Source organism: Anser brachyrhynchus, assembly GCF_964034855.1.
Source record: "Anser brachyrhynchus genome assembly, chromosome: 16".
NCBI classification, from domain to species: Eukaryota; Metazoa; Chordata; class Aves; order Anseriformes; family Anatidae; genus Anser; species Anser brachyrhynchus.
Window position 1 is genome coordinate 1,998,832 of NC_137734.1, and position 16,828 is coordinate 2,015,659.

Here is a 16,828-nt window from a genome sequence, read left to right on the forward strand (position 1 = left end):
CTTGAAGCAAAAGCCTGTCTTTTGGATTTATAACAGAAATCTTGTGAGCGCTTGTGCTTTCTCTTGAGTAGCTGATGAAAATGTGTGAAGCTGCATTTTCATTGAGAAGGGTGTAGATCGTGGATGTCCCCTGGGCTTGTAGTTTCCCAAAGGTGAGTGAGAGATGTTGGGAGCTGAGGGACTCGCCTGGGGGTTTTGTGCCATCATTGGCATCTGCCCTGAATGTGGGCTGATGTGAAGGTGAAGCGGGGCGAGGCTGGGGAGTAGGATGGAGATGTTAATCCCTTGTGAAAAGGAGAAAAAGGAGAGGGTGGGCGTGTGGGAAGGGAACGTGGCTAGGCCAGGGTTTCAAGACTGAGCCAAAAACTGCAGGAGAAAGAAATCAGTAGTTTTCAGCGCGTTCAAGTCCTTGTGCCTCTCACGTGGCTTTTGCCTTCCTTCCATAACGTCATCTGTGGAAGTGCTGGGACGTGGGGCCTGGGTTTCACCTGTCTGGGAGGTGAAAACAGAGTTGCAGGTTAGTTCCAGCTTCTGTGGCGCTGAAGCACAGCGAAGTGCTTGGGAAAGCCGCGTGCGAGGTGGCATTTTAATTCCTCGGCCCTGTGGTGCCCTCCTCTTGGTGCCTGGGGAGGAGAGATGGGAAAGGTGATTGGAACCACAGTGGCGTGGCTCTTGCTGGAGAAACTCCTGAGCTGTGAAGTGCTTGGAGCATCTCCCTAAAGTTAAACGCTTTGTGTGCTGGTCAGGATCAGTGCACTTTCCCTGCCCCTTTCAGGTGGCAGCATTGTATTTAAGGATCTCTTGGGCAGAGGGTACCCAAGTGCCCAGGAACAGAAAAGGCAAGGGAGGGACTTGCAGGGTTGATTCTTGTGGCTGGTGAGAGGAGAGGTGGCTTTCCTGGGATGGGCTGGAAGCCCTGGGCCAGGGGACCTGCACCTGCACTGCTGTGCAGCACCCAACTCCTTTTACCACCTGCTCCTTGCGTCTGCAGCCTTCCCTGTTCTGCGGCCTGGGGTTTTTAGAATTTCTTTTTCAAAAAAAAGAAAAAAAAAAAGAGGGATCATCCATCTTAGAGCCTTTTAGCGTTTGGAGATGGCTTTGTGTTTTCAAATGGATTATGGCACCTACGAAATTTAACTATATATAGAGCTCCGTAAAGAAGTTATATGGGTCCTGTCTTCAGCGGTATGCTCTTGTATATGCTGTGGTTCCCACGTTGCCTGATGGAACATTTGCCTGCTCAGATGCCTCCTGCTCGCACTTGCCAAGCTGAGAAAAGTCGGATTCTTCAGCTCTTTGTTTTATCTCACGCTAGCGGAGTCTCGCGTGTGAGGCTGTCTCTCAGCGCATCCTGCGTGAAAGCGGCGGCGAGTCAGGGCTTTGTTTTCCCCGCCTGGGCTTGTGTGCTAAGGGCGATGCGCCCCTAAACCTAAAACTTGGGGCGGGGGGGGGAGCAGGAGGATTTGGTTTGGCTGAGAGCAGGGGAACGCTGCGTGCGTGCGGGTATTTGAGCGGTGTCCCGCCGCCTTCTCCGGGGACGGTCACTTCGGCCGCCTGCGGTGTGCAGCCACAGGTGCTACCCAGGGCTAGCAGCAGCCTGTGGATTTAGAATGATGGTCATTAAGGAAATGCTAATTATGCTGACGGTGGCCTCTGTTCCTGGGCTTCAGCGGATTCCCGCAGCGCTGCCCTGCTCCCGCGCGGGGCCGCGTCTCCCTCCCGGCCTCCGCGGGGCTGAGCCCACGCAGCGCTTTCTCTGCGAGCCCCGTTCGGGCCCTTCAAGGAAGAGGGAGCCTCTTGTACCCTGACCCTACAGGCACGGCTTCTCGGCACGAGCAGGACGCTTGGCTTGCCGCCGCCAGCTCCTCTCCGAGCCCGCAGCTCGCTCCTCTCCTTCCCCGGCTTCTGCGCTCGCCCAGCGGCTCCCGCTCGCAGCGGGGCTGGTTGGGGGCTCCGTCCTGCGGGGTCCTGGGCGATGCTGCGGGGAGACAGCGGGCAGCCGGGGCTGGGCCCAGCGGTGTCTCCCCCACCCCCCCCGCCTTATGGGGCCGGGCCCGTCCCCTCCCACCGCGGCCCCGCGCGTGGAGCCAAGTTCAAACCGCGAGCCCCAGCGCGGCGGCGGAGCGGGACGCAGCGGGGGGCCGGGCTGGGGGCCCCCAGTGCCTGCGCGGCTCCATGGTGAGTGTGCTGGGGCTGGGGGAGATGGACCCGGAGCCCCCCGCACCAGTGGGGTTGGGGTGGGGGAGCTGTCGGGATGGGGTAGGTTGGGTCTTGGGTTGGGATGGGGTTTGGGAAGGGTCGGGACGCGGTTGGTGTTGGTCTGCCCAGGACAGGGCTTGGAGCAGTGGGGCTAGGGAGCACGATGGGGCTCGGACCGGTCGGGGTGGGGGTGGTCTGGCCCCAAGGGGGCTCAGAGCAGTCAGGATGGGACCAGGGTCAGGATAGGACCTGGATCTGGTGGGGATGGAGGTCAGAGCTGGTGGGGAAGGGGCTGGTCTGGCCGGGAGGGCGTGGAAGTGCTTGGGAGGGCTGGGCCGGGGCTTGGACGCGGGGACGGACGCGTCGCTGGTCCCAAAAGTGTCACTGGTCCTGAGGTGTAGGGTGGCCGCTCTCCTCCTGCCCGGTGCTGTGGTCTGTTGTGGACCCTGGGCTGTATCAGAGCCCCTTTGGAGAGGAGGGTGCAGGGGATAGGGACCGGGACCACCTGGCTGGGGGGGGGCCTGGGGACCCCAACGCCTGCGCCTTGCAGCTCGGGTGGCCGAGCCTAGCGCGGTGCCACCGGGAGCTGCTCTATCGCTAGAGGTGATTTCCCTTATCTCCTGGTATTTGTCGGAGGATTAGAGCCGGGGAAGGGATTAGCTTTCCTTGCCAGGTGCCTGACACCGTGCAGCCCCGCAGCCGTGCTCCCCGGCTCCTTTTTCCCTGCCAGCCGGAGGGGACGAGCCCGACCCCGGGGCAGCCAGCGCCGTGCCCAGCCCGACCCTCCTGCCGCGGGCACGGGGGCAAGGGGAGGCGGGATGACCCCAGACCGGCAGCACACCTCATTTCCCTCATCCTGGAACTTTCCCCCATCCTGGAGGAGGGGAGCAGAGCACAGATTTGGGTTCGTGGGCTTCATCTCCCCCCCCCAGTCCCTCTCCGGTCCCCCTGCTCTGTATGGGGGCGGTGGAAGCACCCGTGGCGCCCTCCTGGCTCCTGCCCCGGCCCCTCGCTGAGGTTTTCAGCCGCTGGCCGCGCTTCCTCCCGTGCTAGGGGCTGAGATGCCGGTGCCATCGGCTGCCTGGAAATGCTGCAGATGGTGTGCTTGCTCCTGGAATTCGGTCCCAGTTGTTCAATAAGGCACTTCAGGGAAGTCGTTCCCGGCTTAGTGCTCGGAGTAAAACTGCGTGGCCTTGCCTTCCTGGCGGCACAGGCTTCCTGAGAGCAACCCTTAGACTTTGGTCGGGGTGTCCCTGGGGAAGCAGCCTTCTCCTTTGCGCCCCCGAGGAATTGTGCTCCTGGATCTTGTGCTGAATCATCTCCGGGCAAAATCTCTCGGCCAGCTTTGCAGCGCGGAGCGGCTCTTCCCCTGCCCTTCCCGGCTCCCAGGGATGGAGCCCAGCACCAGGATCCTGCGAGGTGTGCATCGGTTGTGAGCGCTGAAGGAGCCCGGTGGGATTTGTACCGGTTGCGTGTGGAATTGCTGGTATCCTCGTGTGTGTGTGTGTCCGCTCCAGGGTGGTGCCCCTGGGTTCACAGCCTGGCATCGTGCTGGGTTTGCAGCAGGGCGCTGAGCTCCCCGTCCTGCTGAGCCGCGGGAGCAGGAGGGTGGGGACAGGTTTCCTCGCCCTTTGGAGCCAGGGACAGCCCTTTATCGAGTAGGGAGCGTGGAGCAGACGCAGGCTTTGCAAACAAACCCCCAGGTTTCCACCACGGGGCAGGACAGGTGGCATCTGCCTGGGCTTGGGCTTCAGCGAGGGAACCGGCTGGTGCTCCTGAGCCAAATCCAAGCCCAAGAACCAGATATTTGGGATGGCAGCAAACCCACCGAGGTGTGAGCTGCGCCTTGGGGCAGAGAGCTCAGAGATCCAGAAAGGAGGAGGGTGGGGGGGGAAAGCCCTGACCCGCAGACGAAATCCCCCCATGGCTGGAAGCCACCTGGTCAGCTGCAGGGAGCCATGAGCTTGGGAGCCGCCGGCCCTTTCCTTCTTGTGCACGCTCTGCCTGAGCACAGCAGCTGTTTTTGAAAGGTGCTGAGCTGCTTTCTGCTTGCCCAGACCTGATGCTTGGAGTTGGAGGGGGGGGAAAAGGTGGAGGGAGTTGGACTTTCGCTGCGAACAGGAGCTGATAGAAACCCCCTGGTGCCAGCCTGGGGCCCGGTGCCGTGCCATCTCGCAGCGGCGTGCAGGGGAGGAGAAGCACGTGGGCTTCTTTCCCGGCAGCTGCGGCGTGCGTGGGGCTTCCCATCCTCTTCCCATCCTCACCCCGCTGCCGGGGGACTGCTCAAATATCCCCGGTCCCGGTCACCTGAGGCTGCGCTGGCTTCTCTCCAAAGCGCCTCAACTCGTCCCTCGGAGGGTCCGGGCGCCCCCGCCCAGTACTGCCAAGCTTCTCCCCGCCGGGCTCAGATGTCAGCCTTTGGGTTTCCCCGCTCCGCCGGGGCTGGCTCGGGGCTGCCGGGAAGCCTCGGGGCTGGGAGGCTGCGGGGATGTGCTGGCGAGAGCAGGCGGCTGCGCCGCTGCTGGCCGGGGTTCATAGCGGGGCACCCAAGGCAGGGACGAGACGGGGCCGTGTGGGGGCTTGGAGAAATGCCGAGCAGCCGTCCCGGGGCAGGACGGCCGCGTCCTTGCTCTGGGGTTTGTGGAATTGCAGGGGGCATCTTCCCAAGGGGGGGGCTGAAGCTGTTTGCTCGGAGCTGCGCTAGGGCAGCAGGCAGCTGCACGCCTCCTGCTCCTCTCCAAAGGGCAGAGCGGGTCTCTGGCAGCTCCCTTCGATCTTTGGTGCTTGAGGGCCTGGATTTGGGGACCTGGGGAGAGCCCCCGGGGTCCCCAGTGGGGCAGCCGGGCATGAGGACAGACCCTACGGATGCACAGAGCTCCCCTGCCCCATCTCTGTGCCGAGCGCCTGGCTGCTGGCACCGGGGGGGGCTCAGCATCCGCCCAGGGCAGCGCTGCTCGGACTGGGCTGGAACTGGAACAGTCCCATGGGGGCTTTGCCCTGGAGGGGACAGCTCTGCCGGGGGGGGGGGGGGTTTCCACCCCTGGGACACAGCTGCTGCCCCTTCTCCTGCATCCACAGGGGCAGCTCTGCCTGATGCCTGTGGCGAGGAGCTGAAAACAGAGCCCCGACCCCCCCTGCATCCCTCCCCGTGTCCCCCCCTCCTCCCCCCCCAGCTGATGCTGAGCCCTTCCCTGCACAGATTCTCCCCAGGGCCCTTTCCTGCGCTGTGCTGCTGCTCCTGCTCGTCGCCGTGCTGGGCCGGGGCAAGAGGTGCAGCATCGCCAAAATCCTGCGGCAGTACCGCGCCGTCATCTTCCACGAGATCCAGAACCTGGTGAGCAGGGGCCGCCCGGTGCGCCCGGGGGTGCTGGCGAGCTGGATGCGGCCCCTTTTCAAGCCCTTTTAAAAGCGCTTTAGGGTGCCTGATGCCCTCGTTGTTTTATTTCCCTCGTTATTTTATTTTATTTCTCCAGAAAAACCTGAGCGGCTCAGCGGAGAGGAGCAGCCGGGCAGGGCTGGCTTGCCGTTCGGACAAGGTGAGCACCCAGGGCTGGGGATTTGTGCGGGCTGAGCCCCCCGAGGAGCTGTCGAGCCCCCTCCCCGCCCGGGGCTGCTCTCCCCTCTCCCCCCCCCCCCCAGGACCAGAAGATCCTGCTGGCCATCTACAACATCAGCATGTCCCTGCGGGACGTGGCGGGCGGCACCCTGCGTGGCCCCGAGGAGGTGGCGGTGTGGAAGGTGGCCAGGAACACCGAGTTCGTGCTCAGGGAGAACTGCAGGAAAATCGGCAAGGTGGGAGCCCTGCCCCTTCCCAGTCTCCCCAGTAGCTCCCAGTTCCCTGGCTGCACATGGGGAGTCACGACGAGAGCCGTTCTGCTCTCACGCCCAGCTGCTCGTGGGCAAGAACTGGGATTTCTCCCCAGGGCGCCAGCCTGGGTGTCCCCGGGGCTCCTCTGGGGAACTGCTGGGGAAACCCCAGCCTGGAGGCTCTCCTGCCCAAACAACTCGTTAACCAAACAACTCATTAACCAATTAATCAGCGGGGAAGCCCCGGGATGGCACAGTGCAGCTGGGGGCATCTCCCTGCCATTGTGGGGATATCAGCTGGGGTTAACCCTTCCTGGATGCGGTCTGGGGACGCTGGAAAACCACCTTTTGCCGTGCACGTGGATGTGCTAAGGGGTGTCCGGGGTGGGTGCTGCAGGCTGGGGGGGGTCCCTAGCTCCACCCTAGGGACCTGTGCCCGTGGGGCACGTCCTCACTGTGGCTGTGGGTGGCCTGGGCAGCCTGCAGCTCCAAACCTCCCGTGCGTGGGGTTTGTGTCCTCTCCTGGGGCTCAGGGGCCTGGCGGTGGCCGCCGTCCCCGTGTCTAACGGCTGCCTGGTGGGGATGTTTCTCGCCCCCTTGGCACCCCAACAGCAGAGCCCACCCCGTGCCCCGGCACAGCCCCGCCGCAGGAGGAAGCAGCTGAAGGAGATCGCGAGGAAGGCGCAGCGGCTGGCGACGTGCTGGGAGAAGCTCTACGCCCTGCACGTGCCCCAGCGGGGCTCCTAGGCTGCCTCGGGGACCTCCCCTCACCTCGTCCCCGCGGCCAGCGGGACCGCAGAGGCGCGCGCTCTGGTTTCGCGGCTGACGGCGCCTTGTTTCGGGACCTGGGGGAAATTCAACCCCGAAGCCGGCTGAGGGGGTACCAGGGGGTGCCCGAATTTAATTCGTCCTCTTGTTCCAAGCGGTGCCCCAGGGACTGGCCCCGCTGCACGGGGTGGGTGCTGTAGGGTGGCTGCAGCAGCCAGCTGGGCAACCCCAGGCTGGGGGGAAGAAGAAGGGGAAGCACAGAAAAAAAGAGGAGGAGAGAGAGACATGGATTTCTGTGATGCTCCTGACCCTGCATCACCTGCTGCTTTTTTGGGGGACAATGGTTGCTTTTCTGGACCCAAAGAGGACAAACCGGGCCACGGGGCTGAGGCTTCTGCTGGCACTGGACTTCTACGCACCCACAGGTGGCTGAGGGTGCCCAGGGTGCCTGCAGGGTGCCAGCGTGAGCCGCTGCCCTGGCACAACGCAGACAAACACTGAACCCCCCCCCCCCCGGCATGGTCAGAGCTTCGGTGCAGCTCTGGCTGCTTGGAGCCAGAGGTTTGGCCTCCGAGCTGAGCCCCAGGGCTGGGGGGAACCCAGCACCACCGGCGTTGAGCCCAGCCCCAAGGGCCCCGCTTCCAAACCGTGGGAAGCCAGAAATAAATCCTCTCCTTCCCTCGCAGCCCCCGCCCCCGCCCCGGCTGCTTTCTCTGGTGCCTTGCCTTGTGTGTGTGGGGGGGTCACGGTGCTCCTGGGGGACCCCGCGGGGCCCCATCCTGCCCCCCCTTTGGCTCGGTGGGGGTGCTCGGGGGCGGTGCTGTGCGCCCTGCCTCAGTTTCCCCATCCCCGCTCCCGGCTGCGGCGCGGACACGAGGTGGCAGCAGCGGGCTGCGGGTCGCGGCCCCACAACCATCCCCCGGCCCCAAAACGCTTCGGGTCCCCCCCATTTGGGTCCCCCCCCCCCGTGTCCCCCCCGGGGCTGCGGGTGGCCCGGCCGGGGGGGGGCCCCTCCGTGCGCACGGCAGGGGATGGGGGCGCTTTGCTGGGGGCTTCGCGGGGGGCTGCAAGCGGTTCTGTGCCACGGGGGGAGGCAGGGAAGGGAAAACTGGGGAGAGAAGGGGGGGGTCTGGGGGCTGTGCCCCCTGCCCTGCCTCTGGGATTGGAGCGGAGCCGGGGGGCTGCATTGCTGGGGGGGTGGGAGAGGGGTCCCCCGGCACGCCGCTGGCCCTGGTTTAACGGGAAAGGAGCGGGATTTTGCTTTGGGGGCGCGAATCGGGCCTTGCTTTAGTGGGGGTCAGGCCGGGTGTTGGGCAGGATCCGGCCCTGGGAGGTGCTGTCCCAGCCTGGCATGAGACAGGGTGACGCCAGCCCTGCTTTTCTCCACCGCAGCGCCGGTGCCACGCTCCTCCCCGGCCCGGTGCTGGCCTGGGCCCCTTCCTCCCAGCCCCATCCTCCTCCTCGGGTGGTCCCCGGGGTGCTCGGGGAAGGGACTCACGCAGAGCCCCCCAGCTCGCTGCGCCCAAGCGCTGCCTTGTTTCGCCCGTGCCCTTTCTGCTGCCTCCCTGGGCGGCTTTGCGCTGGGATTTTCTTTTTTATTTTTCCCCTCTTATCCCCCCCCCCCCGCTCCTTGTTTTCCTAAACAAAAGATCAAATGCGGACAGTGGTTTTAATCAGGTTAAAGGGAGGAAAGAGAATAAATAACGATAATAATTAAAAAAAAAAAAAAACACAACCCAACCACCCCCACGTGTAACAACACCCCGCCAAACCTCCCAAAATAACCCTGCGCCCCCTGCTCCGCGCGGGTGCCCACCAGCGTGACTCACAGACCCCCTGAACGAGCGATTTTCCTGTTTTTTTTCTTTCTTTTCTTTTTTTTTTTTCGGATGATGGGTTGCAGCCGGGGCTGGGACTGCTTTTTTTTTCCCCGAGGATGGGGTTGGGGGGTCCCGCCGGGGGCGTTGCTGCCGCCCCGGCCGTGCCGTGCCGCGGGAACGCGGCACGGCACGGCCGGGGTGACAGCAACGCCCGTGCCCCGTTGCAAACAGGACCACGTCTTGGGTGATTCACTTCCATTTCTGCCTCAAGACTGGAGCAAAGGGACCCCTCCCTGATCTGTCAGCACGTTCCCAGATAAAACGGAGCCGTAACCGGCCCCTTTCCTAGCAGCGAGGAGCTGGTGCTGGAAATCACCCCCGGGGTACCCGGACCCAGCTGCAGGGGATGGGTGCAGCTGCTCCGGCTGCTTCTGCAGGTTGGGGAAGGGGGGTTTGTGCCCGCTGCTGGTGGTTTTGCATCATTTTCCTGGCTTGGGGTGGTGGCAGGAGGTGCGCAGTGGTGCCTCTGGCCGTGGCAGCACGTGCAGGGGGTGTTTGGGGTGTTTGCGAGCTTGCCGCGCTCGCCGGCGGCGGGGGGAGAGGGAGCCCGGTGCGGTGGCAGGAATGAGTGCATGGAAAGGAAGGAAAGAGTGAAGGAAGAGGCTAAAGGGAGGGAGGGGAAAAGCGAGGTCGAAGCTTCGGTGGAATCACAGCAAAACAGCCGGAAAAAGGAAACGGGCCTGAAAAGTCAAATAAAAATAGCAGCGAGGCAAACCCAAGTGTGCAGCACATGGGAGTGAGCGCATTTCCTTCGAGGGCAGCACCACACGCTCCCGGCTGCTCCGGGGGGGCTGCTCTGATGTGGCTCCAGCAGCCGCCACCGAGCTGCCTCCCTCCTTCCCTCCCTCCCTCCTTCCCTCCCGGCCTCCCTCCGGCCTCCGTGGCCGCCCCGCGCAGTGCCAGGCGCTGGGCATCCTGTCGGCACCGCGCCAGCCCCCGCCTCGCTTGGGGCAGGCAGGCGCACGGCGAGAGCCCGGCGCACATCCCCACAGCCTCCCCCCAGATCTGGGATGCAAGAAAAGGGTGCACAGCCCTTTGCTTGCACCCCAATTTTGGGGGGGGGGGGGGGGGGCTGCGCCCCGTGCCGTGAGGATGCACGTGTGGGTTTTGCCGCGTCCTCGCACGCGCGTGCCACGCTCCCGCCCGCCGTGCCGCAGGTGTGTGCGTGCCCGGGGCTGCCGGCTGTGATCGCCTTGCCAGATGCGTCCGACCGCCCCACAAACAGCGCGGCCGCGGCTTCCTCCCTTCACCTCTTGTTTTGCAATCACCGCCCGGGGAATCGGGGTCAGGGCACGGGGCCGCGGGGCCGGGGTGCTCCTTGATTCCAGAGCAGCGTGCTGCGGCCCGGACCTGGCCGTGGGCTGAGCTGGGAGAGGGGAAAAAAAAAAACAAAAAACAAAAACCAGCATCACCCAGGACACAGCATCACCCAGGATGGTGGCTGTTGTGCTCCTGCAGAGCTGATGGGGGGGGCGCTTTTCGCCCCTGCCCCTTCGCAGCGCCACGTCCCACCAAAATGTGGCTGTCCCTGGGATGGAGCAGAGCCATCCTCGTCCTAGCACCAGCAGCTGCCTTGCTGGCCATCAGGAAAGCCGTGCCCTGTTTCGGTCCTTGTCTGCACCACGGCCCAGGCTGGGGCTCGGGGGGCCGAGGCTGGGGGGTGCCGGCCCCTCGCGGCCCCCGAGCGCGGGCACAGAGCGAGCGCTGGGGGCACTGGCACACGCAGCCTGTGTCTGACTAAGAAGAACAGCGTTTTGTTCTCTCCCATCTCCCTGCAGCATCGTAAAGCTGTTGAAAGCCCAGATTTACGGTGTGATAAACGCTAGGGGCTCTGGTTAATATTTTACTGCTCCATCCTTTGGAGAGCGGCTGTTTTGGAGGAGCAGGGAGAGCTGGGCTCGGGGCGGCACACCCAGCGGCATCTCTGCCCGGCTCCAGCTGGAGGACGGCCGGTCCCGGGGGACGGGGACAGCCGGGATTGGGGCCGCACGGAGCCGTGCCACGGCCCAGGTGGGTCCCGGCTCCCCTGGCCGTGGGATGCCAAGATCCTGAGCCCAGGTCCCGCGTGGAGGCTGTGGGCTGGAGGCGCGGGACATCGGTGGGACACGCGGTGCTGTGACGAGCAGCACGGTGAGCCCTCGGGGGAGCAACACAGTGCTGGAAACACTGACAAACAACACCGGGGTCCCGCAGCGGGGAAGGGCAGCCCCCCCCCCACCCCCCAACCCCAGCTTCCCAGCCTCTTGCTGGTTTCGGAGGCATCTGCCGACCAGATTGTGCCACTGCGTGCCCGTGCGAGGACATGCCACCAAGCAGCGGGGTGTGCCCAGGCCCAGCTCCGGATGCTCCCCTCCCCGCGCCCCCCCAGCCCGTGGCCCCACTGCCAGCTCCCCGGCATGCTGCTGCAGCCCCACGGGTGCTGGGGCCATGCTGGTGGAGCAGCACCCGTGGTGCTGAGCTGCTCTGCAGGAGGCTGAATCCTCGCAGGGAAGGGCTGGGCAACGCTGGGAAGCAACTCAGGGCTGGGGGGCTTCCCGGGGGGAGCCTTGGCGAGGGGGCTGGGTGGCCCAAAGCATGCAAAACCCCGAGTACGGAGAGGAGAGAGGGGGGCTCTGCACCACCGTGCCGTTGTCTGTGTGATGGGCGAGGGGTCTGCAGCCTCTGGGCCGTGTGTGTGCGCACACATCGCCGTGTGCCTGCACGATTCCTCCCCGTGGCAGCTCCCCGAGGGTGCCTGCACCCTCCTCCCTGCCCCGCCGGAGCCGGAGCCACACGGCGCAGCCGGCAGGCCCCGGCACGGGGGGAAGAGAGCAGCAACGGGATGCCGGGCTCAGCGGGAGCCCCGGCTCGCCCTGAAACAAGCGGCAGCCCACCCGGGCCCCGGTGGCACCGCGGCTCCGTGGGACGGCGCTGGCTCCGGCGGCCCTCGACGCCCAGCGGGAGCCGGATGGCGGCGAGGGGCCGGGCTGCCCCCAGCTCCCCTCCGTGCCCCCGCCACGCACACCTCCGTGGGGCCGGCGATGCCGGTGGGATGCCGGTGGGATGCCGTGGCTGGGCTCGGGGCCTCGCTGCCTCCCGCCGCCCCCCGGCCCCGCTGCTCGGCCCGCGGCTCCCTCCGCCGGGGCCCATTGTTCTGCCGCGCCGGGCTGCGGGGCAGGATTCCTTTGTCAGAGCTGAACAATATTTTATTCTAACAATTAACCAAACACGCCCGGGCTCCCGAGCCTGTTTGTGATTATTGGAGGACGAATTCCCCAGCCTCGATCTTGGTGTCGGCTCCGCCTGGGGCCGCGCCAGGCAGAGGGGATCCAGCACCGCTGAGCCCTGCTCCGCGCGGCTCCGTGCGCAGGGCCGCCGTGCCCAGAGCCCCCGTCCCTGCAGAGGGTGGCGGGGGGCTTTTTGCTGCCCTCGCCCCCCCAAGAGCATCGCCAGCGTTGTCTGCGTGGCAGCAGGATCGGACGAGGCGCGGAGCAGGGGCACGGTGACTCACGGAGCTGGGGGGGGCTCTGAATCACGGCGCTTTCTGGGCAGGATGCGGCCCCGCGCTCGCGGCTTGCTGCTTGTGAGCGATGGGCTGCTGGCTTTGTCCTCGGTGGGGTGGCAGTGGCTTGCTCCCTGCCGTGTGGGATGGGGCTGCTGCTTTTCCTCGGGGTCCCCCGGCTCCCCTGGCCTCCTTGCTGCCTTCCTGCTCTCCCAGGCCTGGTTTTGGGGCAGGACAAGGGTGCCATGGGGTGCGGGTGCTCCGTGCGTCCTGGCTCTCTGAGCCCCTCTCCTTGCTCAGGCCTCATTGCCGTTGTGGTGAAAAAGGGAGGTATCTGCTGCAATTCGCCTAGGGAGACCTGGCAGAGGTTAGATTGCCCAGTGCGGCACAGGTGATAAAATCCCTTTAAAATCCCTTGCTTGTGGTCATTTCCTCTTCACCCCACTGCTGTTCCCAGCCCTGGGCTTGCAGCCGGGGCAGCCGGTGAGGCAGGAGTGATGCGGTGGAGAAGCTGGACATAGCAGGGGGATGTTTGCTATCCCGGGCCAGCACTCAGGGGAGATCCATCCCGGGAGATAAACCCCAAGCAGGCCGTTTCCATGTCTGTGGAGATGGATGGTCAGTTCCTGGGGCTGGCCAGGGGGAGAGGAAGGGACCTGCAGCCTCGGGGTGGGAGGATGTTGAAGGGACGCACGCTGCGGCACTGCCTCGACGCCGGGCGTTTGGCACGAGAGGGCACCGGGCGCTGGAAACATCCCGAACCAAGTGCCTACACCCGCTCCTTCAGGGCCACCTCCTCGGTGGTGTCCCCCATCCCCGGGCTCTCGGCCTGCCCCTGGATCCTGAAATTCAGCGAGTCCTCGAAGCAGAGCGGCTCGGGCGGCGGGGCCAGGCAGGGCAGGCGCAGCACGGCGCCGGCGAGCATCCCGCTGAGCAGCGAGCCTCCGAGGGCCACAGCCAGCCCTGCCACTTGCCACAGCGCCTGCCTGCCACCACCGCAGCCCCCCTGGTCCTCCGCCACCCCGCTGCCGTCGACCTGGGAGAGCTGGCACCTATTGGTGTCCTTGGAGACCACCAGGACGGCCACAGCGCTGGCCGCCGCGCCGAGGATGCCCGGCAAGCCATGGAGGTTGTGGATGCCGCAGTGGTCGTGCAGAGCCAGCCTCCTCGCCAGCAGCGGGGTGAGGAATCGGAAGCCGAGCAGGCAGATGAGCGAGGAGAGGCTGCCCAGGGCCAGGGAGACCGCCGGTGTGATGGGCACGTCGGCCAGCGCGCCGATGGCCACCCCGCCGGCCAGGCTGCCGTTCTGCAGGTGGCCCGGGCTGAGCTTGCCGCCGCTCTCCAGCAGACTGGAGGCCACCACGGTGGTGACGGCGCTGGCGCTGAGGGCCAGGAGGGTGTTCAGGATGGCCCGGCGCTGGGCATCGCCCGGCCGGCACGGGGCAGCCATGAAGCTGGGCCAGAAAACCCAGAGGGTGAGCGTCCCCACCAGGGCCAGGAGGTCGGATCGGGGCGTCGGGGTCTCCTTGGGATGCGCCGGCCGCCTCTGCGTCCCAAACAGAGCCTTGGACACGCCGAGGCCGAAATAGCAGGCGAAGACGTGGATGGTGATGGTGCCTCCCACGTCGCGGACGCCCAGCTGGGTGACGATGAGCCACTCGCTCACGAGGTAGACGGGGACCTCGCAGAAAGCCACGGCGAGGAGCTGGCAGGGGCTCGTCCTGCCCAGGACAGCCCCGACCGAGATGAGCACGGTGACGGCGGCGAACTCGGCGGCGAGGACGTTGTGGAGGCCCAGGCGGAGCTCGCCGTGGCGGTAGCGGTGGCGCAAGCCCTGCAGCAGCAGCGCCCACTGCGTGGAGAAGTTGAGCAGGAGGAAGTTGTGGGCGAGGGCGCTGAGCCCGTAGCGGGGCAGGAAGGCCAGCAGGAGCCCCAGCCCCACCGCCAGCATCACCTGGATGTCCTGGAAGAGGGGGAAGATGCTGGGGAGCTGCTCGGCAGCCCGGGTGCCATCCTCTGCCTCCGTGGCCACGGCCGAGGACTCGTCGTAGGTGACGAAGAGGGCGAAGAAGAGCAGGAGGGCGCCCTGGAAGAGCCCCAGGGAGAGGGGCAGGAGGCGGCGGGCGCTGGCGGGGGGTGGCGTGGCCATCCTCGGATGTGGCAGGAGGGGACGGTGACCGTGGTGCCACGGTGCAGGGGATGGCACAGGAGGGGACGGTGACCACGGGGCAGGGGACGGCAGCCCGGCCGCGCCGGGAGCGCTCGCGGGGTGAGCCGTGCTCTGCTGCTACCTCGGGGATTTTATGGCCACGGTTAATTTTTAACTGAGGATGAGGGTTGATGTCCCAGAAGAGGAGACTTTTATCCCCCCATCCCCTCCTTCAAAGCAATGCTCAGACATTGCCCGTGTGCTCTTGTTTGGCCACCATAAAAAGCGGGCGCCAGGCTTTTAGGATTTTGAAAAGAGGGAGAAAAAGAGGAAAAGCCTGCTGGGGGGCGGCGGAGGAGCCCGCGGGGCCGGCAGCAATGCCGGGGATGAGGGGGGCATCGCGGCGTGCGCCCACTTCCCCCCCCTCCGCAGCCCCTGCTCCCACAGCGGGACCGCTCCAAACCCCACAGCCGCGGCTCGGAGCTGTGCTGAGCCCCGGGGCCGAGGCCGGGGAGGGTCCCACGGGTGCTCGGTGCCACAGCAGGGGTGGGGGCCCGCGCGGGTGCACTGCAGGAGGCGGTTGAGCTCTGCCAAGGCTCCCGCGCTGCCTCTGGCCGGCCGGGGACGGCTCCCGGCCCATCGCAACCCAAGGCAGCGCCATGCGTGGCTTGGGGATGATGTGCGCTTTGCTCGGCAACTGCCCGGCCTCCGCAAAGCCCCATAAAGCTCCGAAATCAGGCCGAAAAGATCATTTTCTCACAGGTTTGTGTTGGCTTGAATGGCTGGAAATTCATTAACAATTAGCGCGCGAGAAAAACAAAGCCCAGAGCAGCCAAGCAGCTACCCCGAAGTTTCTGGGTTGCTGTTTAATGTGACATTTTGCCAGTGAATGTCTGGAAAAAAAATATGAGAACCACAAGAACAAAAGGCAGAAGGGTTGGTAAATATTTGTTCCAGAGAGAAGATATTTTTGTGCTGTCCCTGATCTCAACACCCCTGCCGCGGGCGCTGGCTCCACGCCGCTCTTCGTCATTGTTACTGGAGGATGAGGCAGGCGAGGGCGCAAAATGGGAAACAATTGTTGAATAATCTGCGCGAGGCTCCTTTGCCAAACCCTCCCCTGCCATTTTTCAACAGAAAGATGCTGGAAATCAGGGCAACGTATAGGAGGAGGAGGTGCTTTGAAGGAAGCGCCGCTGGGCCTTGCGATGGGGTTGCATCGTGCCGAGCCGCCTCTCTCCGCGGGAGAGGGGCAAAGAAAAACCCCGAAGGTTTTGCGGGGTGGGACCCGGGGATGCTTCATCAAGCAGAGGCCCCCATGCTTGGTCCCTGCCATGTGGCCAGAGCAGGCGAATGCCACCACGGGGACCCTAGGGACACATGGGGCTGAGGTCCCCGTTGGGCTCGCTCCGGTGTCCCCAAGTGCCGGTGGGGGATGCGGTGGGGCCGGGGAGCGCGGCACGATGCTCTCGCTTGCCTCCCCCCAGCAAACATGGGCTGAGCTCCCACCCCCAGCCTCATCCTGCGCTGGTGGGGCACGGGGGATGCCTCATCCTCCCCCACCCCCTGCCGATGCAAAAAGGGGAAAGAAAGGCAATTTCAGCCCTGCTGACCTCATTGCATTACACACCGGGCGTGTGCCATACCCATCGCATGCCACATCAGCCCTCCAATGGGATTATCAATGGGATGGCTCGACACGGTGAAAAGCTTGTTAGCTCGTCGTGTTTAAGATAAATCCCGATCCCTGGCTGGAGCTGCTGGCCGTGGTGGCACAGTGACCTGTGGCCGGGAACCGTGGGGTTTGGTTTGGGGTTTCCAGTGGAAGCACCATGGTTCAGGGCTTTTTTAAGGTGGGGCTGAATAAAACGCTGATAGGAAAAGCTGCACAGAAGGAAAGCAGGGTTTGAACAGGTATTTCAAAAGCAGAGAGTTTTAAAGGTTTCGGAATGACAACAAAGAGCCTTCTGTGAGGGGCGTGCTGCGGGAAGAACACATCTCCAGAGCATCTTAGCGCTGCCAAAGCACCACGGTGTGTGGAGGAGATGTGGGGAGGTTCGAGAGGAAAAGCCCTTCTGGGTCCGGCTGGTGCCCGTGGCAAGGTGCGGAGGTGCGGGGTTGGCACGGGCGGCCGTGCCGGGTCCGTAAACACCGTGTGGGTGCACCCGGGGAACCTGGCACGGGGGTCAGGCTGCCGGGCTCTGTGCCCGGAGCTGGCTGGGGAGGTGACAGCTCCTTATCTCCTTCTGTGGCTGATAGGGAACTGCAGGCTCAGCGGGACGGAGCTGGCAGGTGCTGGAGCCGGTGCCCGCCCCGGGGCTGGTGGGTCAGGGTGCTGTGCCCTTGGGTGCGTGCCCTTTTCCACCTGGAAATCTTGCCCCGGCGGCGTCTGGGGATTTGGGATGTGCACGTGGGTTCCTGGAGGTGCAAAAGCCAAGGGCAGCCATCAGCAAGCTCCTTTGCCAAGCTGTTTGGTACCCCGACACCTCCATCAGTAGAGGAGCCACCCCATTTAGCCTCCCCCCTTCCAAAAGCAGACGAGGG

General features: G+C 64.9%; 2 protein-coding genes across 4 annotated transcripts; one reads left to right on the forward strand and one right to left on the reverse strand.

Moving 5' to 3' along the window:
- The first annotated feature begins 1,063 nt into the window (after positions 1–1,063).
- Positions 1,064–8,729, forward strand: LOC308178605 (uncharacterized protein C20orf204). 3 transcript variants are annotated; one of them, XM_080557488.1, is made up of 5 exons: positions 1,064–4,835; positions 5,399–5,533; positions 5,673–5,735; positions 5,839–5,991; positions 6,619–8,729. In XM_080557488.1, exons 1-5 carry the CDS (start codon positions 4,608–4,610, stop codon positions 6,751–6,753), a joined length of 714 nt encoding a protein of 237 aa, XP_080413614.1. In that variant the 5' UTR covers positions 1,064–4,607; the 3' UTR covers positions 6,754–8,729. The 3 variants fall into 3 exon arrangements, with proteins under 3 accessions (XP_080413614.1, XP_080413615.1, XP_080413616.1); XM_080557489.1 differs by having other exon boundaries at positions 6,622–8,729; XM_080557490.1 differs by having other exon boundaries at positions 1,064–2,178.
- Positions 8,730–8,807: 78 nt separating this feature from the next.
- Positions 8,808–16,062, reverse strand: LOC308178624 (ammonium transporter Rh type B-like). Its single transcript, XM_080557556.1, has one exon. The coding sequence runs from the start codon at positions 14,282–14,284 to the stop codon at positions 12,905–12,907; it is 1,380 nt and encodes a 459-aa protein (XP_080413682.1). The 5' UTR covers positions 14,285–16,062; the 3' UTR covers positions 8,808–12,904.
- Positions 16,063–16,828: the final 766 nt, after the last annotated feature.